The 27,988-nt window shown below is 37.8% G+C and overlaps 1 protein-coding gene across 1 annotated transcript; it reads right to left on the reverse strand.

Annotated features, from left to right (window-relative positions):
* Positions 1–5,154: 5,154 nt before the first annotated feature.
* On the reverse strand, positions 5,155–27,987 carry tmem120aa (transmembrane protein 120Aa). The gene is made up of 12 exons (XM_062049057.1): positions 27,605–27,987; positions 23,553–23,671; positions 18,252–18,383; positions 18,122–18,181; positions 17,949–18,044; positions 16,003–16,092; positions 13,741–13,806; positions 13,597–13,658; positions 10,925–11,017; positions 10,789–10,853; positions 7,997–8,065; positions 5,155–7,923 (listed from the first exon to the last, which is right to left on the reverse strand). Exons 1-12 carry the CDS (start codon positions 27,812–27,814, stop codon positions 7,807–7,809), a joined length of 1,179 nt encoding a protein of 392 aa, XP_061905041.1. The 5' UTR covers positions 27,815–27,987; the 3' UTR covers positions 5,155–7,806.
* Between the last annotated feature and the right edge of the window lies 1 nt (position 27,988).

Here is a 27,988-nt window from a genome sequence, read left to right on the forward strand (position 1 = left end):
CATTACTATAACTCATATTATTTACATTACTCCTATTATTACTATTACGTCTGTTATTTATATTACTCCCGTTATTTATATTACTCCTATTATTACTATTACTTCTATTATTTATATTCCTTCTATTCTTTATATTACTCCTATAATTTGTGAATTATAGTGAAGTGAATTATATTTATATAGCGCTTTTCTCTAATGACTCAAAGCGCTTTTACATAGTGAAACCCAATATCTAAGTTACATTTAAACCAGTGTGGGTGGCACTGGGAGCAGGTGGGTAAAGTGTCTTGCCCAAGGACACAACGGTAGTGACTAGGATGGCAGAAGCTGGGATCGAACCTGGAACCCTCAAGTTTCTGGCACCGCCCCTAAAGCAGTTAGCTAACACGCGGGAGTTATTGCTTTACAATTAACTTGGGAGTGTGCGATGGTGCTAGCTAGCTTACCAGCTAGCTGTGCTTTAAACACTAGCCTCGTCAGGGCTAGCAGTCACGAGCGTTGATTGGAAATAAAAGTAAAAGTCATTATTGACCTCGTAAATCTGAGCCACTTTTCGTGAATAATTAACGACTTGGAGCGTGCGATGGTGCTAGCCGGCTAACTAGCTAGCTGTGCTTTGAACACCAGGTTGGCAGCCAGAAGCATTGATTGGCACTAGAAGTGAAAGTAATTATTGGCTGTGTTGAAATTGTTTCTGAAGTCAAAACCACTCCAAGCAGGAGGCAAAGTGCAAACGCTGGTTAGAATATCGATACCACTCACACGTGTGGGGCTTTGTGCTAAGCTAAGCTAAGGTGGCGTGCACGTGGGAGTGGTATCAAAGTTCTGGTCGATGGCTGCCGTGATAAAGAGCCATCTTCTTTCCTGGCATTGGAGGCGCAGTGCCCAGTGTGACCACTAGGTGTCATTTACATTACTCCTTTTAATTATTTTACTCCTATAATTACTATTCTATTATTTGTATTCCTTCTATTTTCCTATTCTTCATATTACTCCATATGACTCCTATTATTACTCCTATTATTCATATTCCTTCTATTTTTCTATTATTACTAATACGTCTAATATTTATATGACTCCTATTATTACGCTTACATCTAATAGTTATATTCCTTCTATATTCTTATGTCCATTACTCCTAATATTTCTATGACTTCTATTATTTCTCATACTACCATTATTACTACTATTACTGCTATTACTCCTAATATTTATATTTTGTTTCATTTCTATTTTTCATATTATTTATATTCTCCAATCATCGCCATTATTAAAACTGTTTCTATTATTCCTAATGTTTCTATTATTCCTGTATTATTTATTGTACCCCTATTATTCATTATCTTTCTATTAATCCTATTATTCCTCCTATTATTAATATGACTCCAAGCATACCTTCTGTTTTTTCTATTACTCCTATTAGTCATATTCCTGCTATTATTTCTATTCCTCCTATAATTATAAGAGCCCTTGGTGTGTTCTGAAGCAGCAGTAAACAAGTGGCCCCTACAGGGCCCTGCAGGAAGTGAAGCGGGGACAAAGAGTGGCGATTAAGGCGTGTGTCAAAGGTCACCAGTTTCAACCTCCAAGCACTTGGCCAAAACACTTCCTACAAAGTTGTCTCAAAAGTCGACCAACCGGAGAGCTGCAGACGTTTGAATGTCCCCCAGAGAGCAGCTTATCATCTGTGTGTGTGTGCGCGTATCTGACCTGCTGCAGATAAGAAGCCTCCCATGGTGGAGCTTCTCAGGTCCACGGGGTCTTTATCTTGCCTGCGTGGTTCCAGCCGCCCCCACCTTTCAACTGCTGCGGCAGACTGGGACTCTGCGTCCTCGTGTCCCTCATGTCCCTCTTCTCCTGGCAGCTTTTTTAATGAGACGCATGAAAGAGGCACACGGGCTGGGAGAGAAGAAGAGAAGCCGTCTTATTCGCCGCATTGCCCTGCAGCTCCAACACATCCATACTGTACTACAGTAGTAAAGCTGCTTTGCATTTGGACTTTTTCGGGTTGTCATTCCCTTTCATCTTTTCAGCATATTTCTCACCCCCACTTTCATGTCTGTCACAGTGGCACCATGCGCACAAGTTGGACCCTTAAAAGACAGGAAATGCTGCAGACTTACCGCTTTGTTAGGCTTCAAATATATATATATATATATATATATATATATATATATATATATATATATATATATATATATATATATATATATATATATATATATATATATACAAACCCCAAAACCAGTGAAGTTGGCACGTTGTGTAAATGGTAAATAAAAACAGAATACAATGATTTGCAAATCCTTTTCAACTAATATTCAATTGAATAGACTGCAAAGACAAGATACTTAACGTTAAGTTCGAACTGGAAAATGTTATTTTTTGCTAATATTAGCTCATTTGGAATTTGATGCCTGCAACATGTTTCATAAAAGCTGGCACTAGTGGCAAAAAAAAGACTGAGAAAGTTGAGGAATGCTCATCAAACACTTATTTAAGTAAAAGTTAAAGTACCAATGATCGTCACGCACACACGAGGTGTGGCGAAATTATTCTCTGCATTTAACCCATAACCCTTGATCGCCCCCTGGGAGGTGAGGGGAGCAGTGAGCAGCAGCGGTGGCCACGCCCGGGAATCATTTTTGGTGATTTAACCTCCAATTCCAACCTTTGATGCTGAGTGGGAGGTAATGGGTCCCATTTTTATAGTCTTTGGTATGACTCGGCCGGGGTTTGAATGTACAAACTACCAATCTCAGGGCGGACACTCTAACCACTGGGCCACATCCCACAGGTGAACAGCTAATTGGGAACAGGTGGGTGCCATGATTGGGTATAAAAGCAGCTTCCATGAAATTCTCAGTCATTCACAAACAAGGATGGGGCGAGGGTCATCAGTTTGTCAACAAATGCGTGAGCAAATTGTCCAACAGTTTAAGAACAACATTTCTCAACCAGCTATTGCAAGGAATTTAGGGATTTCACCATCTACGGTCCGTAACGTCATCAAAAGGTTCAGAGAATCTGGAGAAATCACTGCACGTAAGCGATGATATTACGGACCTTCGAATCCCTCAGGGGACACTGCATCAAAAAGCGACATCAGTGTGTAAAGGATATCACCACATGGGCTCTGGAACACTTCAGAAAACCACCGTCAGTAACTACAGTCGGTCGCTACATCTGTAAGTGCAAGTTAAAACTCTACTATGCAAAGCGAAAGCCGTTTATCAACAACACCCAGAAACGCCGCCGGCTTCGCTGGGCCCGAGCTCATCTAAGATGGACTGATGCAAAGTGGAAAAGTGTTCTGTGGTCTGACGAGTCCACATTTCAAATTGTTTTTGGAAACTGTGGGCGTTGTGTCCTCCGGACCAAGGAGGAAAAGAACCATCTGGACTGTTCTAGGCGCAAAGTTGAAAAGCCAGCATCTGTGATGGTATGGGGGTGTATTAGTGCCCAAGACATGGGTAACTTGCACATCTGTGAAGGCACCATTAATGCTGTAAGGTACATACAAGTTTTGGAGCAACATATGTTGTGCAAGTGCGACTCCTACCTTGTTTACTTCCATGTCGACCTCCTTAAAGTTTTGCAATCAATCAGAAATATCAAGCAGCTAAAATGCACCAAACATGGTTAAGTGCAGAAAGTGTTTTGTATACATATATATATAATTTTTATGGTGCATGGACATTTTTTTTTTATAATAACCACAAAGTCCAGTGAGCAGTTTGTGTTATGTGTGACCATGTATGTTGACATTTTGTGTTGGTTGGATGTTTTTTTTTTTTTTTGCACCATGACTAGGGGAGGTTGTTTGCATTGTGAAATATAAGTGAGTGCTGCACTGAGATATATACAAGCAGTCTTTTAAAATAAATGCAATCTCCCTGCAGGCGGGATTTCTTTTGTAACTCGTGACGTTTCTCGGGCCAAATTGAAGACGAGGGCGGGCTGTAAGTTCTATTATTGATGCTGAAAATTAGACATCTTAAAAGTGCTTTTAGTGAGCCCTACTTGGAACACGCCATTGTTTGTGTCTGTAGCTTTAATCAAATCGCTTAAAGTCTGACTCTTTATGTTATTTCCTTGCTTTTAGTCGAACTTTCCAAATACTTGTGTTTAGAGGACCTTATGACCCTAACACAGTGGTGTCAAACGCAAGGCCCGAGGGCCAGATATGGACCGCCACATCACTTATGTGGCCCGCAGAAGTTTATAGAAATGATATTTGTCAATGAAGTACTTTATCTTTCCTTGCTGAATACATTTAAATTGACATTTTGACCCAAAAAATTGTTATCTTTAAACTACTGCATTTTATAATGCAACAAGTATTATATTAACATACATTTCGAGCAAGGTATCCATTAAATAGTAACGCTGCAAAAATAATTTTACAGTAAAAAATACCGGAATTTTTCTATAAATAACTATAACTATGGTAGAATTGTTCAATTTACCATAATTTTACTATTATTTTAAAAGTGGTACCGTTTTTGTGCTGTAAAAACCAACATCAATTTTACGGTAAAATTTTGGTGACTGATCGGCCAGTTTTGCACTGTAAAATCTATAGATTTTTTATTAGTGTACACAAAAATATATTTAAAAATAATTAATAGTTGATTTAATTCATTAAAAATATTTTTAAAAATGCATAGCAATTGTGCAATAATATCATGAGGCGAATGCATACATATTTATATTCATGTATTATTCACTGTTGCAGCCTTAACCTCAATGAAAAACAAGTTTGACAGCCCTGGACTCACAATTGCAAATATGGATCACTTGGCGTGTTTCAAGGTTGCCACCTAGTGGACATTTCTCTACACTGCAGCTCATAGCAAATTACTCAAAACTACTTTTTTTTTTTTTTTCAAATATTCAAGCTATATTTATACATTTCAACTGTTACTATAAGGAGCTGTGGTGCAGGATTAGTAAGGATATATTTTTTAATTTTTATTTTAAATAATTAATAAATTAGTGGTAATTAAAAAAAACTTTTGGATTTCTACAAAATTATGTATATACATTTTTATATATATTTTGTTGTCATTCCTGCTGCAGATGTGGTTCTTTAAAGTACATAAAAAACATTATAGAACAGCGTTGAGCAAAAACACTAAAGCAAGCTGGCGTGAAGGACTGTTTTTATTCAGCACTTTTGGGAAGGCACATATAACAACAATATTATTATTACTACTTGGCAGCAGCTGAGAGTCAAACAACAGAAATGTAGTTTTGACAGGTGAGTAACATTCTTCCACAGCTTTGAGCAACAAAAATGTGCACCGACGAGCGTGACGGCCAAATGGTTGACAGGGACAATGACGGATGTACATCGTTAGGATTTTATCGATGCCGATACAAACATTCTCTATGGATACCGGTATTAAATGTATGGAATTGGTGTAAATAAAGATGTGAAAAGATGCATTTTCATTAGCACGAGATGTTGTACACCACCAACATCATGTAACATCTCACAGCAGGGAAGAAGTCTCTAACAAGTCAAATACGTTGGCAGTGCAGTTATGTCATCATTTTGTCAGACCACACAGATCCATCACTGTGTTTCTATTCATTATTACACTCAGCTGGAAATAATATTGATGTAATAATAATCATATGTATGTATTCATGTGCAGGGCACAGACTTTTTACATCAGACCTGGGAAAATTAAGGCCCGGGCTGCATGCGGTCCGTTACGCAATCTGGCCCGCCGGACATTCCCAAATAATTTTTTTTAGATCTTTAAGGTGGAAACTGTAGCTGCCATTATGATGTGCACTGATGTTTTTAAATTACTGTAAGTCTTGAACTACACAAAGTTGGAATCTGTGCTTTTGCATGATATACTTGTTACTATGGTAATCTAATTAGTAGGGAGGTCCGATAATGGCTTTTTTGCCGATATCCGATATTGTCCAACTCTTAATTACCGATACCGATATATACAGTCGTGGAATTAACACATTATTATGCCTAATTTGGACAACCAGGTATGGTGAAGATAAGGTCCTTTTTAAAAAAAATAATAAGATAAATAAATTAAAAACATTTTCCTGAATAAAAAAGAAAGTAAAACAATATAAAAACAGTTACATAGAAACTAGTAATTAATGAAAATGAGTAAAATTAACTGTTAAAGGTTAGTACTATTAGTGGACCAGCAGCACGCACAATCATGTGTGCTTACGGACTGTATCCCTTGCAGACTGTATTGATATATATTGATATATAATGTAGGAAGCAGAATATTAATAACAGAAAGAAACAACCCTTTTGTGTGAATGAGGGGAGGGAGGTTTTTTTTTGTAAGTGTATCTTGTGTTTTTTTAAATTGATTTAATTAAAAAAAAAAAAAAAACGATACTGATAATAAAAAAAAACGATACTGATCATTTTCGATATTACATTTTAAAGCATTTATCGGCCGATAATATCGGACATCTCTACTAATTAGTTACTATGGTAATCTAAGTGACAGCAGCTCAGACCAGGCACCAAGCAGTGTGGGTGGGGAGCTTTTCCACAGAGTGTTTCCAGAGTGGTCAGCCTGGGTGTCAGGGACACACGCCGAAAGAGATTTTTACAACAAAGTTCTAAAGCTTAGTGACATATCAAATATATCAGATTGTAGGTGGGGTTGGTTTTTTTACCCTTCGCGTTCATATTTCGCTGTTTGTGTTGCATTTTTGTTGGGTTTTGCTTGATTGTAAAATATGTGGATGGAGAGGGGGTGTGGCGTTCATATGTTGTCAATATTCAGTGTTTTATTGTTCATAGTTAATATTGTAAATCCCACATTCTTTATTTTCATGTACATTCTGGGTGTCTCATTCAGTTAAAACAATTAAAAATTCCATTCCGTTTTTTAAGGCGGTCTGTCATAACGTTTTTAGCATTCAATCAGACATTATTGTGAGGTTTTGTATTAGTGTTCCTAAAAATAGATATACTGGCCCCCAGACAATTTTTTTTCTCTAAATTTGGCCCCCACCCCGAGTCAAAATAATTGCCCAGACCTGATTTACATGATATATCATATCAAATACATCAAAACAATATATTTGCATATTAAGTGTGTTTGCATTTAAGCAAGGTGTGTTTTGATGCCCCGCTGACGCGGCGTGGGAGTGGCGTCAGACGGCGACTAATGAGACCTGTCAACTGATGCTATCTTGCTTCAGAGCAGTCCTTCTCAAATAGTGGGGCAGGTCCCCCTGGGGGGGCGAGATGCGATATGCCAGGGGAACATGCTTTTTTTTAATATGATAAAGTGTATGTAGTACTTGGCTTCCCTGTAACCACAATGGGAGACGAGGAGAGACCGGTGTGTTGTTTCCTTTATTGTTAATAAGCTGACAGTGTTGTGCAGAGGTACAGTTACAACAATTTTATATACGAATTATAGTATTTATAGTCACGGTGGAGGGGAGGGCGCAAAATATTTTCTTCTTCCTTGGGGGGTGCGTAACAGAAAGTATTTGAGAAGCACTACTTCAAAGCAACTTAATGGATTATTACTTAAATGTTTCACTTTTTTGAGTGTATTATTAGCGTGCATGACTGTGAGCGACTTTTGAGGAGGAAATATTGTTGTGTTACAAACTTTTTTTGTGGCGTTGCTTCCTTATTTGTGATTATTCCAAGCTGTAGCAGCGGCACCTGAAGTGAATGTGACAGCATGTCATAATTATGGCGGTCAGCCGGATAAAAAATACAGATAGCCGTGTCATTGTCCACCTGGAACCTGTAGCAAAAAAAATATGCATCCCGACAGGGTCCTACAAGGACTTGGGCTTGTTGTCCCGGTTCTGCCTGTACTTCTGGTAGACCACGCCCAGTGTAGTGAAGAAGTTCCCCAGGTAGAGCACCATGTAGGAGCAGCCGCACATGAAAACCTCGACACAACAGACAACTTTTGTTAGCCTCCAACTTAATGTGCTCAGCAATGTGTGCTTGAAGGCTACACACCTGCCACTCTTTGCACTCGGGGAGCTGGAACATCTTGAAAAGTGTGACGCTGTTGTAGAGCTGCCAGAACTGAGGACGATGAGGAACATCTTATTTCATCATTTTCAGCTGTATAATCACTCGCCATACAGCAATAGATGATATCTGTCAATTACCTGACACCTTCTATGTTAGCTACCTCTCTTTGTTTATAATGTTTATTTTCTGTTGGATCTACTCTCTATTTTATGCTGCAGCTGTTACATATACTGTAATATTGTACATGGTAATTGGGATTTGTTATATATTGTATATATTATATAAAAATATAATATAATAATATATCAGTATATATTATATACTGTATATATAATATGTAAATATTACATATACATATATTGCTACTATGGTACATTTTTAGTCTACTTTATTAGACTTAGACTTAGACTAACTTTAATGATCCACAAGGGAAATTGTTCCACACAGTACGACTTATATATGTTTTTTTCCTTCTTTATTATGCATTTTCGGCCGGTGCAACTTATACTCTGGAGCGACTTATAATCGTAAAAAAATGGTAGCTCAGTTACAAAGATGGAAAGGACAATGCAGGTATAAAATAGACTAAAAGCAATATAAAATATAACATATATACGTAATATTTACATAATACATGTACAGTATAGGATATATACTGATATATTATATATTGTATATCATATATACAATATATAACAATTACCATGTACAATATTACAGTATATGTAACAGCTGCAGCATAAAATAGAGACTAAATCCAGCAGAAAATAGACATTATAAACAAAGAGAAGTAAAAAGATAAGTGATAAAAAAAGCAAGAAAAGTTGAGAATAATACCAAAAATAAAGTAGAATGAAGGATTCAAAGGAGCTACTACCTACTCAGTGGCCTAGTGGTTAGAGTGTCCGCCCTGAGATTGGTAGGTTGCGAGTTCAAACCCCGACCAAGTCATACCAAAGACTATAAAAATGGGACCCATTACCTCCCTGCTTGGCACTCAGAATCAAGGGTTGGAATTGGGGGTTCAATCACCAAAAATGATTCCCGGGCGCGGCCACCGCTGCTGCCCACTGCTCCCCTCAACTCCCAGAGGACAAATTTCACCACACCTAGTGTGTGTGTGACAATCATTGGTACTTTCACTTTAACTTAACTACTGTGATGTGCTGCCACTCTTTCAGGCGCATCAAAGATAAAAAAAAAAACCTGCATTATCCTTTCCATCCTTTTTAACTGAGCTACTGTGTGGAACAATTTCCCTTGTGGATCAATAAAGTTTGTCTAAGTCTAAATCGAAATAAAGGATATTGATTGATTGAAGTATCTTGTTTGCAAATAAAGTCATCAACTTTCACACTGTTACATTTTCTTAGTTACAATAAATCGGACAGGGTGTCCAAACTTTTTCCACTAAAAAAATCAAAGGAGCGGGGGACATGTTCATATTTTTCCCTTTGAAAACTTACTTCAAATAAAGACTTTTTCTTCAAACAGAAACAGCTTGCATGTCAGCTTTGTGTTTTAGCGTCAATATTTCAACTTTTTTTGCTACATAACATATTTTTTGCTCTTTTAATCCACTTTTTTGTTAACATTTTTGTAACAGTATTTTTAGAATTTGCCAAAAGGCACACACACAAAATCAAGACTAAATTGTATGCAATTGGGTGCATTTCCACACTATATTTTACCTTTACATTAATTCTCATCTACCAACCTCTTTCTGACCCTTACATGTCCCATGTAATGTACCACAGAATGTTTACTGACATTATTATCATTGAAAATGATAAAATTCTATAACAAACGAACCCTGTACAAGAACCAATTTAAGTTTGTAAAACCAGGTTCCACTGTACATACAATTCTAAGAAAAAATACTATTTAGTGATCAGGATATAAAATGACTTATATGGGGATAAATATTTTTTGTCCGTATTGCACAGCACTAATGTTGATAAGTAGGGATGTCCGATAATGGCTTTTTGCCGATATCCGATATTGTCCAACTCTTTAATTACCGATACCGATATCAACCGATACCGATATATACAGTCGTGGAATTAACACATTATTATGCCTAATTTGGAAAACCAGGTATGGTGAAGATAAGGTCCTTTAAAAAAATAATAATAATAAGATAAATAAATTAAAAACATTTTCTTGAATACAAAAGAAAGCAAAAACAATATAAAAATAGTTACATAGAAACTAGTAATTAATGAAAATGAGTAAAATTAACTATTAAAGGTTAGTACTATTAGTGGACCAGCAGCACGCACAATCATGTGTGCTTACGGACTGTATCCCTTGCAGACTGTATTGATATGTATTGATATATAATGTAGGAACCAGAATATTAATAACAGAAAGAAACAACCCTTTTGTGTGAATGTGTAAATGGGGGAGGGAGTTTTTTTGGGTTGGTGCACTAATTGTAAGTGTATCTTGTGTTTTTTATGTTGATTTCATTAAAAAAAATAAAGAAAACAAAACAAAAACAACCCGATACCGATAATAAAAAAAACGATACCGATAATTTCCGATATTACATTTTAAAGCATTTATCGGCCGATAATATCGGCAGGCCGATATTATCGGACATCTCTATTGATAAGTCTGTATGGGGGACACTGGCCCCCTGAAAAGACTACTTCCTGCTTTGTGGAGGAAAACAACATGTCACACTTCACTAGGATTCAGTGGACTGTTCCATTAACTCATGAAGAATACAAAATATCCAAGCTAAAAATAGATTTTAGCTCTAAACTTACGTGACCAAAGAACAAGAAAGGCAGCAAGAAGGTGAGTCCTCGCCACATCCACGACTGGAAGCCCTCTGAACAAGACAAGGGCATCAAATTAGACTGCGGGTGTACCTAATGTTGTGACCAGCGCGTGTGCACTAACCGACGGTGAGGTCCATGTTGTGTCGTTCTCCCAGAGCTCGTAATCTGTACAAGCAGCCACTCTGATAGTAGTACTGTAGAAACTGTACAAAGCCTAACAAGGGGAAACATCAGCACTGTTGTTGTTTTCAACTGGCATGGAAGTGTAAAAAGAAGTGAACCGCTGTTAAGAGTCGATGGTGAAGACAGTAATACAACCTTAGACTAGTTGGAACATTACAAGCTAACACAGTGGTTGATAGGGGTGCACAAAATAGTTAAATCACAAATGAATTGTTTTTCTTATTCATCCTGATTCCAAATCAATTCAAAATTTTCAAAAATCAATTTTCTTTTTCTAAAAACCCTTTAAAAAAAACAAAAAATGTTTAGGTTAGCTCCGCGCAGCCAGGAGCTTTTCTGACTTGCAACCTGTTTTGAAAAAGTTTCACTATAATTATTATACCAATTAATACATTGCGAGAATCGGCATTAAATAAACGTTTTTGTTTATTTTAAGGACAATGTGCAGTTACATTAAAAAGATGGCTGCACCAGATTTAGCATCATGCTAATTTCCGTCTGTGGTCCTTTTATGGCACATTTAACATCCACAATTAAAATTACGCAGGATTAAAAGTACATAACAATATTGAAATTAATTTAAAATACCAGTGCAATACATATAGAAAGTGCCAGTTACAGTGTTTCAAAGTGCTACAGTTTTGATCAAAATCCACGCAACACAGCATACAGTGCAGTAGCCATCAGATGGTACCCACCAATAGCTACATATATACTCCACTGGTACTGCAAAGGTAGGAAACAAGATGGAGATATTACACGTTTACACTAATACTCTCGCGGGTACGATCTGATGGCCTAATGATTTTTGAAATTTTTTTGAATCTTTTTAGAATAGCAATGAATGAAAATCGCAATTCAAATGCGAATCAATTTTTTGTGCACCCCTAATAAACAAGTAATCAATCCGCAGAAACAGGAAGTTGAAAAAACGTTTGAACAAAATAAACGTGGATGTAATTTACTAGGGTGCACAAAAAAATGTATTCACATCTGAATCGCAATTCTGGTTCATCCTGGTTATACTTTTAAAAATCTATTAAATTTTTTTTTTTTTTAAATAAAAATCAGTTTCTAAAAATACATCTCCATGCAACCAAAAGGAGTTTTTAAGACTTATAACATGTTTTGAAAATATTTCATTATTATTGCATCCATTTTCTACCGCTTGTCCCTTTCGGGGTCGCGGGGGGTGCTGGAGCCTATCTCGGCTGCATTCGGGCGGAAGGCGGGGTACACCCTGGACAAGTCGCCACCTCATCGCAGGGCCAACACAGATAGACAGACAACATTCCCACACTAGGGACCATTTAGTGTTGCCAATCAACCTATCCCCAGAATTTTATTCAACAAAACCAGTTTTCTTTTAAGTAATATAGACATTTATCACAGCTGTTTATCTATTTTATGGAGGAATGTAGTTAATCATAAAACTGGCACCCAATGTTATTTAAAAGTATTGATTTTGAATCATGATTGTTTTTTCAGATTCTGAATTGAATCGTTACCCCCAATAATCTAATCGAATTGAGCCCAAAGATTCACGGCCCTAATAATTAAAATTCAGGTAATAAAGAAATGTATTGGAGGTTGAAATGGTAAATTATAAAGCAATCCTACAAAGATTCTCATGAATTTGCATCTGTTTGCGGGCCTGCTTTAGATAGCATTATTATACCAAATAATACATTGCGAAAATCTTTTTTAAATTAAAACAAATTTTTTATTGATTTTGGAAAATGTTGAATCTGTTTAGAATAGGGATTAATAAGAATCGTAATTCAGATGTGAATCCATTTTGTGCACCCTTAATAAACAAGTAATCAATCTGGAGTAGAAAGAAGTTGAAAACACGTTTGAAAAATAAATGTGGATCTAATTTACTAGGGTGCACACAAAATGTATTCACATCCGAATCGCAACTCTTGTTTTCATAATTTTCTAAATTTATTTTTTATATAAAAACCATGCAATCAGAATGAGCTTTTCTGACCTGTAACATGTTTTGAAAAAGTTTCATTATAATTATTTTACCAAATAAAACAATTGGAAGATTTTTGAAAATTTTGAATTGATTTAGAAGAGAGAGGGGGTGAAAAAAAATCGCAATTCAGATGTGAATCGATTGTTTGTGCACCCCTAATAAACAAGTATGGAGTAGCAGGAAGTAAAAAAAAAAATGGATCCATTTACTAGGGGTGTGCAAAAAAAAAATCGATTAACATGTAAATCGCAATTCTTATTCATCCTGATTCTAAATTGTTTCATAATTTTCCAAAAATATATTTAGAATTTTGTTTAAGAACCTATTTTTTAAAATATATTTTTAGGCCATCTCCATGCAACCGGAAGCATATTTTCTAACCGGTTTGAATCGAGAATCGATTCTAAATGGAATCGTCACCCCAGGATTTGGAATGGGATCAAATCGTCAGGTGCCCAAAGATTCCCACCGCTAGTGGTGAACTTCTTTTTACACTTGAAACAATCAAGAGCTGTGAAAAAAGCGATAACGTATGCGTTCGAGTAAGACCACGTGGCGATTTTGTGCTAGTAAAAGTGGTTGGCTTCTTTTTAACGCTCGTGATGCCAGTTGGAGTGATGTCATACTTTGATACAAGCAGTACGAGAGGAACTGGTTCCGGAACATCTGGTACAAAGTCCCCTCCGGCCTGCAAGCACAGACGGCGAGATTTTTTAGACAAAGACCTACGTGGGCGCTAGAGAGGCAACGCGGCGGCAAGCTGTCCTTACCACGTGAGCATGACTCCAGACAGGAAGGTGAACACGTAGTGATGGAACACCCACCAGCCTCGGATCCTGGGGGCCACAAGGGACAACTCGGTGTTTTTAAATACAAACTGCTGCACATGCTTTTCCTTTTCGCTGCTTTCATTTGTTTTTTTTATGCTTGCTTTAAAACAAAGAGCTCGATGGCAGAATCCAGCAGAGGGCGCTGCCTCACAAGTCCATTCGCTCCTCATTTTCCAGCATTTGGCAAGACATAACTGCACGTTTTGCAGGTACAATACTGTTTATTACCCTCTACACGTAAATCTGAAATATGTTCAATAACTGTCAGCAGGGGTGTCCAAACTTTTCCCACTGAGGGCCACAGACCATACTTGCCAACCCTCCCGATTTTCCCGGACGACCCCCTCGAATTTCAGTGCCCCTCCCGAAAATCTCCCGGGGCAACCATTCCCCCGAATTTCTCCCGATTTCCACCCTGACAACAATGTTGGGGGCGGGCCTTTAGCGTCCTCTACAACCAGTCGTCACGTCCGCTTTGCCTCCATACAAACAGCATGCCGGCCCAGTCACACGATATGTGCGGCTTTTACACACACATAAGTGAATGCCACGCATACTTGATCAACAGCCATACAGGTCACACTCAGAGTGGCCGTATAAACAACTTTAACACCGTTACAAATATGCGCCACACTGTGAACCCACACCAAACAAGAATGACAAACACATTTCGGGAGAACATACGCACCGTAACACAACATAAACAAATACCTAGAACCCCTTGCAGCACTAACTCTTCCGGGACGCTACAATATACACCCCCCCCCATCTCCCGAATTCGGAGGTCTCAAGGTTGGCAAGTATGCTCTAGTATACTCTGGACTGAAGCTGTGTGCCTTCATTGTTTTTGGAGCTGTTGTTTTGAGGCATGTTTAAAAAAAATAAAAAATAATGCACTTTGTGAAAGTCAAAGTATAGTATTTCCCATAGTTGTAGTAGGTATTAGGATTATCTCAGGGAGAGCATGTCCCAAATTCCAAGCTGCTGTTTTGAGGCATGTTAAACAAAATAATGCACTTTGTGACTTCAATAATAAATATGGCAGTGCCATGTTGGCACTTTTTTCCATAACTGGAGTTGAAGTTGTTCTCTTATTTTGGAAAACCTTGTTTTTGATTGATTGATCGAAACTTGTATTAGTAGATTGCACAGTGCAGTACATATTCCGTACAATTGACCACTAAATGGTAACACCCCAATAAGTTTTTCAACTTGTTTAAGTCGGGGTCCACGTTAATCAATTCATGGTAAAGTTACAGACTGACGAATCAAAGAATGCGGGGGGCCATTTTGGTCATTTTCACCGTCAAAACCAGTACATTATTTTCAAAAACTAAAAAAAAAATGCAGTTTCAGTAGAATGCTGAAGAGACAAAGCTGAATTTAAATGCTAAAATTTAGCACGCTGGCTGGATAGCGTCACGTAACAAAAAATAAGAGCTAAATAAGCTAGCATGCTAACAACACAATGCAAACAAGCCAACAATAGCATGCTTACAGTTAGCATTAGAGAAAATCCAAAATATATTACTCTCTGGTGTGCACCTGAAAAAAATGGTTTCAAATGCTAGCCTGTTAATGTTGGCATGCATCAAGTACCAAATATGACTGAGGTGTATACCTACAATTATCTAAAAAAGCTAACATATTAATGTTAGCATGCTAAAAGGGATAATTCGTCAAGTGACAAAATATTTGGTGCTGAGGTGTATACCTCCAATATTAGAAAAGAAGCTTGCATTCTAACAGTATTACCATACATGTTAACAATAGCATACTTACAATTAACATTAGAGAAATACTAAAATATATTACTGAGGTGTGTACCTAGAAACATTTTTTTTAAATGCTAACCTAACGTTAGTATGCATCAAGTACCAAAATATGACTGAGGTGAATACCTTCAAAATTAGCAATGTTAGCATGCCAACGGGTATAAATCATCAAGTAGCAAAAAATTTAGCGCTTAAGTGTATACCTACAAAATTAACACCAAAAAAAAGATAGCATGCTAATATTAGAATAGCAACAATTGGACTGTTAAAAAATTAGCTCCAGGCCACACTTTGGACACCCCTGAGTTAGAATACAGAACCAATTCTAGCTTTTTCATGTAGCCGGATTCTAAAGTGCTTTAGGGCCCCCTGCTGGCCGATGTTAAAAGTGCATGCAGTTTATTAGTAGGTTGTCCTAATTATGGACCTTGAGCCGTTGTTGATGAGGATGCTCTCGCGGATGGTGAGCGTGCAGTAATACCACACCAGCAGGAAGTTGAACAAGGCGTCTAAGGCTCTAAAAAAAGAAAAAAAGAAAAAAATACTGTGACAGTCAATTGGCCAGAAAAGTTGCTTATTTTTGTCCATTACAGGTTTGTATTAAAACTCTAAATTCTAATAGAGGTAAATTAATTTATGGGCTTCTGTTTTGGAAGCTATTTTTTTCAAATCTACAAAACCCAAAACCAGTGAATTTGGCACGTTGTGTAAATTGTAAATAAAAACAGAATACAATGATTTGCAAATCCTTTTCAACTTATATTCAATTGAATAGACTGCAAAGACAAGATATTTAATGTTCCAACTGAGAAACTTAATCTTTTTTGCAAATAATCATTAAGTTAGAATTTAATGGCAGCAACACATTAAAAAAAAGTTGGCACAGGGGCATTTTTACCACTGTGTTACATGGCCTTTCCTTTTAACAACACTCAGTAAACGTTTGGGATCTGAGGAGACACATTTTTGAAGCTTTTCAGGTGGAATTCTTTCCCATTCTTGCTTGATGTACAGCTTAAGTTGTTCAACAGTCCGGGGGTCTCCGTTGTGGTATTTTAGGCTTCATAATGCGCCACACATTTTCAATGGGAGACAGGTCTGGACTACAGGCAGGCCAGTCTAGTACCGCACTCTTTTACTATGAAGCCACGCTGTTGTAACACATGGCTTGGCATTGTCTTGCTGAAATAAGCAGGGGCGTCCATGATAACGTTGCTTGGATGGCAACATACAGTATGTTGCTCCAAAACCTGTATGTACCTTTCAGCATTAATGGTGCCTTCACAGATGTGTAAGTTACCCATGTCTTGGGCACTAATACACCCCCATACCATCACAGATGCTGGCTTTTCAACTTTGCGCCTATAACAATCCGGATGGTTCTTTTCCTCTTTGTTCCCGAGGACACGACATCCACAGTTTCCAAAAACAATTTGAAATGTGGACTCGTCAGACCACATAACACTTTTACACTTTGCATCAGTCCATCTTAGATGAGCTCAGGCCCAGCGAAGCCAGCGGCGTTTCTGGGTGTTGTTGATAAATCGCTTTGGCTTTGCATAGTAAGAGTTTTAACTTGCACTTACAGATATAGCGACCAACTGTAGTTACTGACAGTGGTTTTCTGAAGTGTTCCTGAGCCCATGTGGTGATATCCTTTACACACCGATGTCGCTTTTTGATGCAGTACCGCCTGAGAGATTGAAGGTCCGTAATATCATCGCTTACGTGCAGTGATTTCTCCAGATTCTCTGAACCTTTTGACGATATTGCGGACCGTAGATGGTGAAATCCCTAAATTCCTTGCAATAGCTCGTTAAGAAATGTTTTTCTTAAACCGTTCGACAATTTGCTCACGCATTTGTTGACAAAGTGGTGACCCTCGCCCCATCCTTGTTTGGGAATGACTGAGCATTTCATGGAAGCTGCTTTTATACACAATCATGGCACCCACCTGTTCCCAATTAGCCTGTTCACCTGTGGGATGTTCCAAATAAGTGTTTGATGAGGATTCCCCAACTTTATCAGTCTTTTTTTGCCACTTGTGCCAGCTTTTTTGAAACATGTTGCAGGCATCAAATTCCAAATGAGCTAATATTTGCAAAAAATACCAACATTTTCCAGTTCGAACATTAAATATCTTGTCTTTGCAGTCTATTCAATTGAATATAGGTTGATGATTTTTAGTCTGAAAAAGGAAAGCTATAATAAAGGAGATCAAGCATGTCAAATGTGACCTAAAACATTGCCTGTACGGTAAATACAACTTTTATGATGGCCACAGCTTGACCTTGGAACAGATTATTTGTCTTTGCATTACTTATTGTTTAGGTTTTTTTTACACAGGAAGTCATGTGGTGCGCACGTTCCCACCTGTAGCTGAACAAAAAGCGACAGGTGAAGGAGAAGAGGAAGAGGATGACGGTGAGGACCAGCTTAAATTTCTCGTATTCGTCTTTGTAGGCGAACCTGTGGCGTGACAAAAGACGTTTAGGACGTGAGCGTCAGCAAAGCCGTCGCCATGACAACGGGCGGCGGACGCTTACTTGGACTGCTTATTGAGGAGCGTGACGTTGACGTTTCCTAAAACCAGCGTGAGGTACAACCTGGGAAGAGGAAGAAGCGGGAGTCAGGGGCACGTTAAGGCTTCGCTACACCACGCAGCAAAGAAAATACCCGTTCTTCTTTGGCAGGAAGGCTTCCATCTCGGAGAAGGCGTTGTCTCTCTCTTCGATTGACATCTTGATGTCGGCGATGGACTCCTCTTCCTGCCGACTTAACTTGAGCTCTGGATGTTTGACTTTGCATCTTAAAAAGGAAAAAAAGAACAGTACAAAAGTGACAAAAACGTGTGTAGTTCAGTGGTTTTTAAACTATTTTTTCCCCAAATGCCACCTCAGAAAACACCTTGGTCTCCAACTACCATCGTAATGACCAGTAGCACAGTAGGCTTAAATATTCATTAAAAACAAGGCAAAGGTTTTATTTAACGAGCAGGGTTTCCCCTACATGTAGTTGATCATGGCGCACCGCCACATCTTCGAAATAAGTTTGTTTGTTTTTTTACATGAAAACTCTTTTTTTTATTATTTGAAAAAAATATACTGTATGAATATATGTGAAGTGAAGTGAATTATATTTATATAGCGCTTTTCTCTAGTGACTCAAAGCGCTTTACATAGTGAAACCCAATACCTAAGTTACATTTAAACCAGTGTGGGTGGCACTGGGAGCAGGTGGGTAAAGTGTCTTGCCCAAAGACACAACGGCAGTGACTAGGATGGCAGAAGCAGGGATCGAACCCGGAACCCTCAAGTTGCTAGCACGGCCGCTCTACCAACCGAGCATGTACTGTATATAGTCTATTATTTGCGTAGCAGCCATTATAAGTTTGAAAAATATTTCAAATATCATGGATAAAAACGTCCGTCTGTGCTTTATTTTGAAAAAAAAAAAAAAAAAAAAATCATGGCTTTCGATACTCAATGCTATCTTAAAAGGACGCGAACATTTCCTATGTTGTCATGCTAACGTTTTATGCTCGCATTCTAGCAAATTGTATTTACCGTATTTTTCGGACTATAAGTCGCAGTTTTTTTCATAGTTTGAGTTATATATATATAGTGCGACTTATATATGTTTTTTTCCTTCTTTATTATGCATTTTCGGCAGGTGCGACTTATACACCTGTGCGACTTATACTCCGAAAAATACGGTATTTACACCTAAAAATAATGGCTTTTGATGCTTTACACAATCTTAGCTAACTTTTCTTATGTCATCATGCTAACCTTAGCATGCTATTGTTATTGTGTTAACGTTTCAAGTTAGCATTTTAGCTAGTTTAGCTAAGCAGGGTTTCCCCTACATGTATTTGATCATGGCGCACCGCCACCGTATGATACATGACACCACATCTTTGAAATACCTTTCTTTTTTTTATACCAAAACACTTTTTTTGACTTGAGAAAAATGTAAGTAATATATTGTATGAATGGATGTACTGTATATAGTCTATTATTTGCATAATAAGTTTGAAAAACTTTTCAAATATCATGCATAAAAACTTTATTTTGAAAAAGAAAACAAAAATCATGTCATCATGCTAACGGCAGCATGCTATTGTTATTGTGTTAACGTTTTATGCTAGCATTTTAGCTAATTTATTTAGTTGCAAACCCCGGGCCAGAGGTTCACAGCACATATAAAAGGCCCACCAAATTATTCGCTGGAATTTTCTAATTTTATTTATTATTAATGCACACACGTTAAAAGTTTCAATGTTGATGATGCGTTTTTTATTACATAAATAAAATGAAGGTTACGGTAAGCAGAATCATCCTTGTTTATTTAAAAAATACACATTAAGGCTAAAAAGTATGTTAATGTTAGAATAATTATGTATACAGTACATTATTAACTCTTATGCTTAAGGGCCGTTGCTATAGTTATTATCATTTGTGCTGAAGTTGTACTTTTCTATCTGTGCAAAGGGACAGCTGGCAGTCCAAAAGATTGCCTGTCGTCTCGTATCAGTGTTGTGTCCAGACTCGGCCTGCTGACTGCCAAGGCCGAACATCGAGTACCGAGACGCAGACAAAGCAGAGACAGGGAGTTATCACGAGTGTCAGCACATTTGCATTTCATTAATAGTCATATATTGTGTCTAACTGGGGCTGTCGAGATTACCCCCTTCCCTCAGTGACAGCCTCAGTGATGTAATCAGGGACCTCGCAAATAAATAGAGGAAGCATTTGGGCAGGATTTTAGAGCGTAGTTTGGATCTGTAACTAGAGTACAGCCCAAAAACGTCTCTCCTCATTGAGCAAAATTTAACTGTCTCTGCATGATTCCTTGCTTCTTGTCCTTTTAATAGATGTCATCAGTGTTTGAACCTGACAGTTAATTACCCTGATCGTACACTTTATTGATTTTCATCATAATTAATGTCTGACATTCCACATTGGATGTTTTTCTATTTTCAAATCGCTCTTCATACAAGCTAGCTAACACGCAGGCAGACGTCGAACTAGCGGAGTGCCGATAAAGAGAGATGCCTCAGAACGACGATGACAAAATGGAAGGGAGAGAGAGAAGGGCCTAGAGAAGATGAGAAAGAGGTTTTGCTAACATTTAAAAGTGAATAAGACAGACATTGTGGTGAAATGTTAGCACTGTCAAACGGACATGGCACTACACAAAATCACTGCATCAACGACACAACGTTTCCAAAAAGCTTCCTGCTTATTTAAGAGCAGCAAACAAGCAGAAACAAGTTGAAGTCAGCCAACATTTTACATGTTTGACTTGCATAACAAATGTTATATGCAAACACATGTGAAGACATGTTAGCATCTACAGTGTGCATGTTCATGCAAACCTGTCCTTTGTCCAAATACCAAACATCCAATTAATACCTTTTACTACGTGTTAAATAGTAATGTATCGTACTTTACTTTAGTGATCTTAACTGTGTTGAAACTTTTAAGAAACATTTGAAAACTTCTCTTTTTAGTAAAGCTTTTAGTTAATGCACCTTTTAACTATCATTTTTAATCCACTTTGTATCCTTTTTATAATGTTGCCCCTGTTGTTTTCATTGAATTGTTGTTTTACTTCACCTATGTTTTGTACAGCGCTTTGTGATTTTATCTGTGAAAAGCGATTTATAAATAAAATGTACTTACTTACATGTACCGTATTTTTCGGACTATAAGTCGCAGTTTTTTTCATAGTGTGCGACTTATACTCAGGAGAGACTTATGTGTTAAATTATTAACACACAACCGTAAAATATCAAATAATATTATTTAGCTCATTCACGTAAGAGACTAGACGTATAAGATTTCATGGGATTTAGCGATTAGGAGTGACAGATTGTTTGGTAAACGTATAGCATGTTCTATATGTTATAGTTATTTGAATGACTCTTACCATAATATGTTACGTTAACATACCAGGCACGTTCTCAGTTGGTTATTTATGTGTCATATAACGTACACTTATTCAGCCTGTTGTTCACTATTCTTTATTTATTTTAAATTGCCTTTCAGATGTCTATTCTTGGTGTTGGCTTTTATCAAATAAATTTTCCCAAAAAATGCGACTTATACTCCAGTGCGAATTATATGTGTTTTTTTCCTTCTTTATTATGCATTTTCAGCAGGTGCGGCTTGTACTCCAAAAAATACGGTACTTTAGTTCTTAATTTATTATCTAATACTTGGCTCATGTTCATCTGGCTACACATTTTTAACTTTTTTATGTAAGTAATATATAGTGATGCTCCCGTTGCTAAAGTGGAATTTCATTGTTATGTGCATTTATAAGAGGAAAGGTCTATAGAATAAATCATTTTTTACATTTCAACAAAGTCGCATTGAGGCTAGAAAGTATGTTTTATTTGATTACTCAAATAATCGAACAAATTGATCGAAAGAGGACTGGATTACTAAAATAATCGATAGCTGCAGCCCTAGTCTTCACTGCAATTTACGACATTTCATGAAGGATTTGAAGGATTTGACAGCTAATTTACTTTCAAAATGTACATTAGCCAGTTTAGAATGTTTTTTTTTTTATCTTACAATCGCTGGTCATAATGACTGATTTGCATATTGCAGCTTCTGGATACTGTGATTTTTTGTTTGTTTTATTATCTGGCTAATACCTGTGATGTAATGTAGTACTTTGTAGTGCAGCATTTTACTTGACATGATGAAGTAGCGGGAAAAAAGTGGTGTCTAGATTCTTAGGGGTATATTTTACAGCACTTGCCTCTCAGTCTTAAGGGCTAAAATAAAGGTCAACGGGTTAAAGCGGGGGTCAGCAACATGCGGCTCTAGAACCACATGCGGCTCTTTAGCGGCGCCCAGGTGGCTCTGTGGAGCTTTTTCAAAAATGTATGGAAATGGGGAAAAAATGGGGTGACAAATATATCTTGAGTTTCTGTAAGAGGACAAACACGACACAAAGCTTCCTAATTGTTAGAAAGCCCACTGTTGAATATGTTTGTGTTTATGCTTCACTGATGAGATTATTTGGCGAAGCCCCGTTTTGTGCTGCTAATTTCAGCGGTCTTTGAACTCACCGTTGTGTGGACTGTGACTTAGGGTTGGGCGATAAAACAATAACAATATATATCGCGATAGACATGTGATCAATATCAATAGAAAATGGGGTCGATAGAACGTTCGATAATTTCACTGAGTTCTGTTAGAAAAAAAATAGGAAGAAAGGCGGAGCCGGAACCGCACGGCATTCTGGGGGGTGTAGGCAAAGGAAGGGCTTTGGCCTCTCGACCTATCACGGCCGAGCCTGAACCGCAAGGCATTCTGGGAAATGCTAACAGGGGGAAAAAAAAAAAAAAGCAACAACGGCTAGCTGACGACGAGAAGTGAAACGAAAAGGGAATATGAGTGCGGCAGCACGAGAGGAAATTGTAAATAAAAAAGGAAACGTCACCAGTTTGGCAGTATTTTGGATTTTTTAAAATCCGATACAAATCAGAGTAATACTGTCTACAAACTTTGCAAGGTCGTCGGTCTGTATATAATTTATGCAAAATGTTACCCAAAGAACCACCATTACATTTTATGTAGACCACAAGGAAGTGTTTTAAATGTAGAAAAAACATCGTAATATGACCACTTTGAACTTTATGTTGCCCAAAGAACTACCATTACATGTTACGTAGACCACAAGGAAGTGTTTTAAATGTAGAAAAAACATCGTAATATGACCACTTTGAACTTTAGCAAAAGAAATATGACCTATTGTTGTCTGTTTATTTTACATGGCATCAAAATAGAAATATGCTAAACCGCTCCTCCGTACATCATCAGCCTGATTTGTATAAACTACCCTGAAGTCTGAAATGCGGTGGAAACCCAAACCACATACTTCTACAGGAACTTAAAGCTCCAGGAACTTAAGTTTCCTGAAATTTAGGAGGGAAAAAAGCCTATCGAGTCTTACTCTTTTAGTGATGCAGAAAGATCTTTCAGCTTCTTCCTCTGACGCTCGATGGCGGTGGAGCAGCTGACTTGCAGTTTGGTGACCTCCTCAAGTTTCAGTTTGTACAGGCGATGGGTGTCCTGGCAGGAGACGAAGCAGATTAGATTAGTCCACCGCTTCAACTATGAAGGTTTATGGCAAGCTGGGGTCTATCTCGGCTGCCATTGAATAAGGAATAACTGTGAAACACAGGTATAAATGACATTTCTACCACTTAAGGCAGGGGTGCCCAAACAGACGGACAAATCAAAATATGTGGGTTTCACTTTGGTAGTTTTCACCTTCAAAACCACTACAATGTATAGATATTTCCCCAAAGAACTATCCATCCATCCATTTTCTACCGCTTATTCCCTTCGGGGTCGCGGGGGGGCGCTGGAGCCTATCTCAGATACAAAGAACTAAAAAAATGTAATTTCAATAGAGGTTTCATGTGAATGCTGAAGAGACAAAGCTGGCCAGATAGTCTAACATAAACAAAAAATATTGGCAAAATGAGATAAAAACAACAGCCTCAAGATAGAATGCTTATAGTTAGCATTGGTGAAATACCAAAATATATGACACTGAGGTCTACACCTGAGAAATTAACTACCGTATTTTGAGGACTATAAGTCACAGTTTTTTTCATAGTTTGGCCAGGGGTGCGACTTATACTCAGGAGCGACTTATGTGTGAAATTATTAACACATTACCGTAAAATATCAAATAATATTATTTAGCTCATTCACGTAAGAGACTAGACGTATAAGATTTCATGGGATTTAGCGATTAGGAGTGACAGATTGTTTGGTAAACGTATAGCATGTTCTATATGTTATAGTTATTTAAATGACTCTTACCATAATATGTTACGTTAACATACCAGGCACGTTCTCAGTTGGTTATTTATGCGTCATATAACATACACTTATTCAGCCTGTTGTTCACTATTCTTTATTTTTTTTAAATTGCCTTTCAAATGTCTATTCTTGGTGTTGGCTTTTATCAAATACATTTCCCCAAAAAATGCGACTTATACTCCAGTGCGACTTATGTATGTTTTTTTCCTTCTTTGTTATACATTTTCGGCCGGTGCGACTTATACTCCGGAGCGACTTATAGTCCGAAAAAATACGGTTAAAACAAAAACTAGCATGTAACAAAACATACGAAGCTGAAGTGTATACCCGCAAAATTAGCAAAAAAGCTAGCATGCTATTATTAGAATGCTAAAATGCTAACTTTAACATGCGTCAAGTACAAAATATATTACTCTGAGGTGTGTACCTGAAAAATGTGTTTAAAATGTTAGGATGCTAACATTATCACGCATCAAGTACCAAAATGTAACGAAGGTGTATACATGCAAAATTGGCTTAAAAAAAAAAGTAAGCACGCAAACAGGTATCATTCATGAAATGAAGGGGACGGCGTGGCGGGTTTGGGAGAGTGGCCATGCCAGCAACCTGAGGGTTCCTGGTTCGATCCCCAGCTTCTACCAACCTAGTCACGTCCATTGTGTCCTTGAGCAAGACACTTGCTCCTGATGGGTCGTGGTTAGGTAGATAGCTCCCGCCATAAGTGTGTGAATGTGTGTGTGAATGGGTGAATGTGGAATTAGTGTCAAAGTGCTTTGAGTACCTTGAAGGTAGAAAAGCGCTATACAAGTATAACCCATCATATCATTCATGAAGTAACAAAATATATGACACTGAGGTGTATACCTGCTTAATTTACTAACAAAGCTAGCATGCTATACTAAAATTAAAATATGTGTCAAGTATCAAAATAGATTACTCAGAGGTAGGGCTGGGCGATATATCGAATATACTCGATATATCGCGGGTTTGTCTCTGTGTGATATAGAAAATGACTGTATCGTGATATTCGAGTATACGTTCTCACACAGTTGCTTTTAGCTGCGGGCATTACACTACATGCCTTTCTCACTCTTTCTTGTCTCTCCTTCTCACAGAGACATAAAACAAGCGCACCTTCTTACATACGTCACATACTGTCACGCGTGCACGTCGCGTAGCAGAGAGGTAGCGGCATGGTAACGTTAGCTGTTGTGCTAGTGGAGCGTTGCGAGTGGTAATACGAGAGAGAGAAGGTGCGAATCTGGTAACAAATGAAGTAAGAAGAATTAATTCCCAAGAAAAACAGCACGGGGTCCGTCGTCTGGCGGTGGTTTGGCTTCAAGCGGGAAGATGTCGAACAATTATGCGGCAAAAGCGTTGCTACAAAAAGTAGCAGCACTACTAATGTAGCATCATTTGAAAAGTCACCCGCTAGAGAATGAAGAGTGCTTGAAACTCTGCATGTCAACATCTCTGGTCGGTGCCACACCCAACAAAATGCCCAAGCAACCATTTCCACATCAACACCGTATGAAAAATATAGTCAACAACAGAAGGAAATAACGTCCGCAGGAACCTACCACATTGCGAAGGACATACACTATTTGATTTCCTATTATGCAGCTCATTTTTATTTGACACTTATTGAAATATCTTGTGTGACATCATGTACAAAAGTGCACTTTATTTGTTTTAAACTATTGTAGTGGCGTTCTGTACAAAAAGTGCACTTTAATTTAGTGTTGTTTTGATATGTCATCTTAGTGACATCATGCACAGAAGTGCACTTACAGCTTGTTTTAAAATGTCTCTGACAATCTTGCACTTTCTGTTTTGAAATGACATGAATGTTTGTGCCACTGTTTAATAACTGTTTAATAAATACAGTTTTGGTAAATTGAATTAGTTGTGATTTCCCTCTCTGCATTAAAGGTCAAAAGTAGCATATATTAATGCAGTATGAACAAGAATGTTTTAATGTAGACACATAGAGTCATCATACTGCTGTGATTATATGCATCAAGTGTTCATTCAAGGCTAATGCAAAATATCGAGATATATATCGTGTATCGTGACATGGCCTAAAAATATCGAGATATTAATAAAAGGCCATATTGCCCAGCCCTACTCAGAGGTGTGTACCTGAATAATGTGTCTAGAATAATAACATTAGGATGCATGAAGTACCAAAATATAATTGAAGTGCATACATACAAAACTAGCTAAAAACAAAAACTATCATGGGGTAACAATTTCACGCTAATGTGTAAACCTGCAAAATTAGCAAAAAAAAAATCTAGCATGGTAATATATGAATGTAAAAAAAATAGCTACGCGCCACAAATGGCCCCCAGGCCACACTTTGGACACCACTGACTTAAGGAGACCAACCCACTATCCAAAATATGTTTTTAAAGATCCATTTTGACACATTTTAACTGGTACAGACCAGAACAATTGAGTTTGATTGATTGATTGATTGATTGAGACTTTTATTAGTAGATTGCACAGTACAGTACATATTCCCTACAACTGACCACTAAATGGTAACACCCGAATAAGTTTTTCAACTTGTTTAAGTCGGGGTCCACGTTAATCAATTCATGGTAGAGTAATTGTAAGCTTGTCTTACTTTTCAATGAATATCCATTTGATTTCCTCTACAAAGCACTCACTTGAAGTAGAAAAGTGGCTTCTTTGCTACTCCTTTTTTTTTTTTTTACATGTTGTGATGAGAAAATGGAAATATGAGAAATATGCGATTTTCATATTGTAACTGTATGCATGTTCGAAATAAACAACAACATATTCAGGTTTGTTACAGGGGGTTGAGAAGTGTGGAAATGAACTAAAATAACATTTGTCGTTGCTGCTCGCAAACCCCGGTGCCGCTCGCAACTATAGCAACTTCACACTTTAAGGCTAGGAGCCACTGTGTCGAGTTAACTTGCTAACATTTGACAATTTACTTCAACACAACACAAAAAAAGATCACTTTTATAGAAAAATGATAAGATAAATGATTAGCATAAGGAGGGCGAATCCCGGCGACGCCTTGTTCCCGCCCACAGGGCTGCACGCGAGCTAGCAATGTCCAGCTGACGTTCGACCACAAGCTAACACCTCTCTCTCTCTCTCTCTCAAACACACAAATGGGGGAATAAAACTCACTTGAATTTGTTGGTAGTCCTTCTCTATGTCACCCCATTCTCGAAAACACTCCGACACGCCGGCTGGACTGAACGACATGTCGCCAAAGCGTCCAGGAGTTGGTGAAATGTTCGTGTGATGAGTGTGTGCAACAGTTGTTCCGCAACAGTATTTCCTCCGACTACTTCCGGGTAAACCTTTCCAAATAAAGCAACGAATTATGGCTGTCATTTGAGCAAGTGCACGCACCAAGACTTCTTATGGACTAGTTTGGTGGTATATTTTACGCACACTTCTCGAAACAAATTTATACTTCGTTGTCTACCACTTTAAATACATCCGTGTAATAACAGCACAGGAAACGACTTCTGTTTATTGCCGCTAGGATCGAAAGCTTGACCAAGC

The sequence above is a fragment of the Entelurus aequoreus genome, linkage group LG05, assembly GCF_033978785.1.
Source record: "Entelurus aequoreus isolate RoL-2023_Sb linkage group LG05, RoL_Eaeq_v1.1, whole genome shotgun sequence".
In the NCBI taxonomy this organism is placed as follows: domain Eukaryota; kingdom Metazoa; phylum Chordata; class Actinopteri; order Syngnathiformes; family Syngnathidae; genus Entelurus; species Entelurus aequoreus.

Excerpts from the sequence above, each read along its gene's own strand:
- tmem120aa (XM_062049057.1), bottom strand. The coding sequence starts at position 27,814 with ATGACAGCCATAATTCGTTGCTTTATTTGGAAAGGTTTACCCGGAAGT. Across the intron at positions 11,018-13,596 it reads CTCGTACTGCTTGTATCAAA|GCTTTGTACAGTTTCTACAG; the intron begins GTATGACATCAC and ends TCCCCTTGTTAG. Across the intron at positions 10,854-10,924 it reads CAACATGGACCTCACCGTCG|AGGGCTTCCAGTCGTGGATG; the intron begins GTTAGTGCACAC and ends TGTCTTGTTCAG.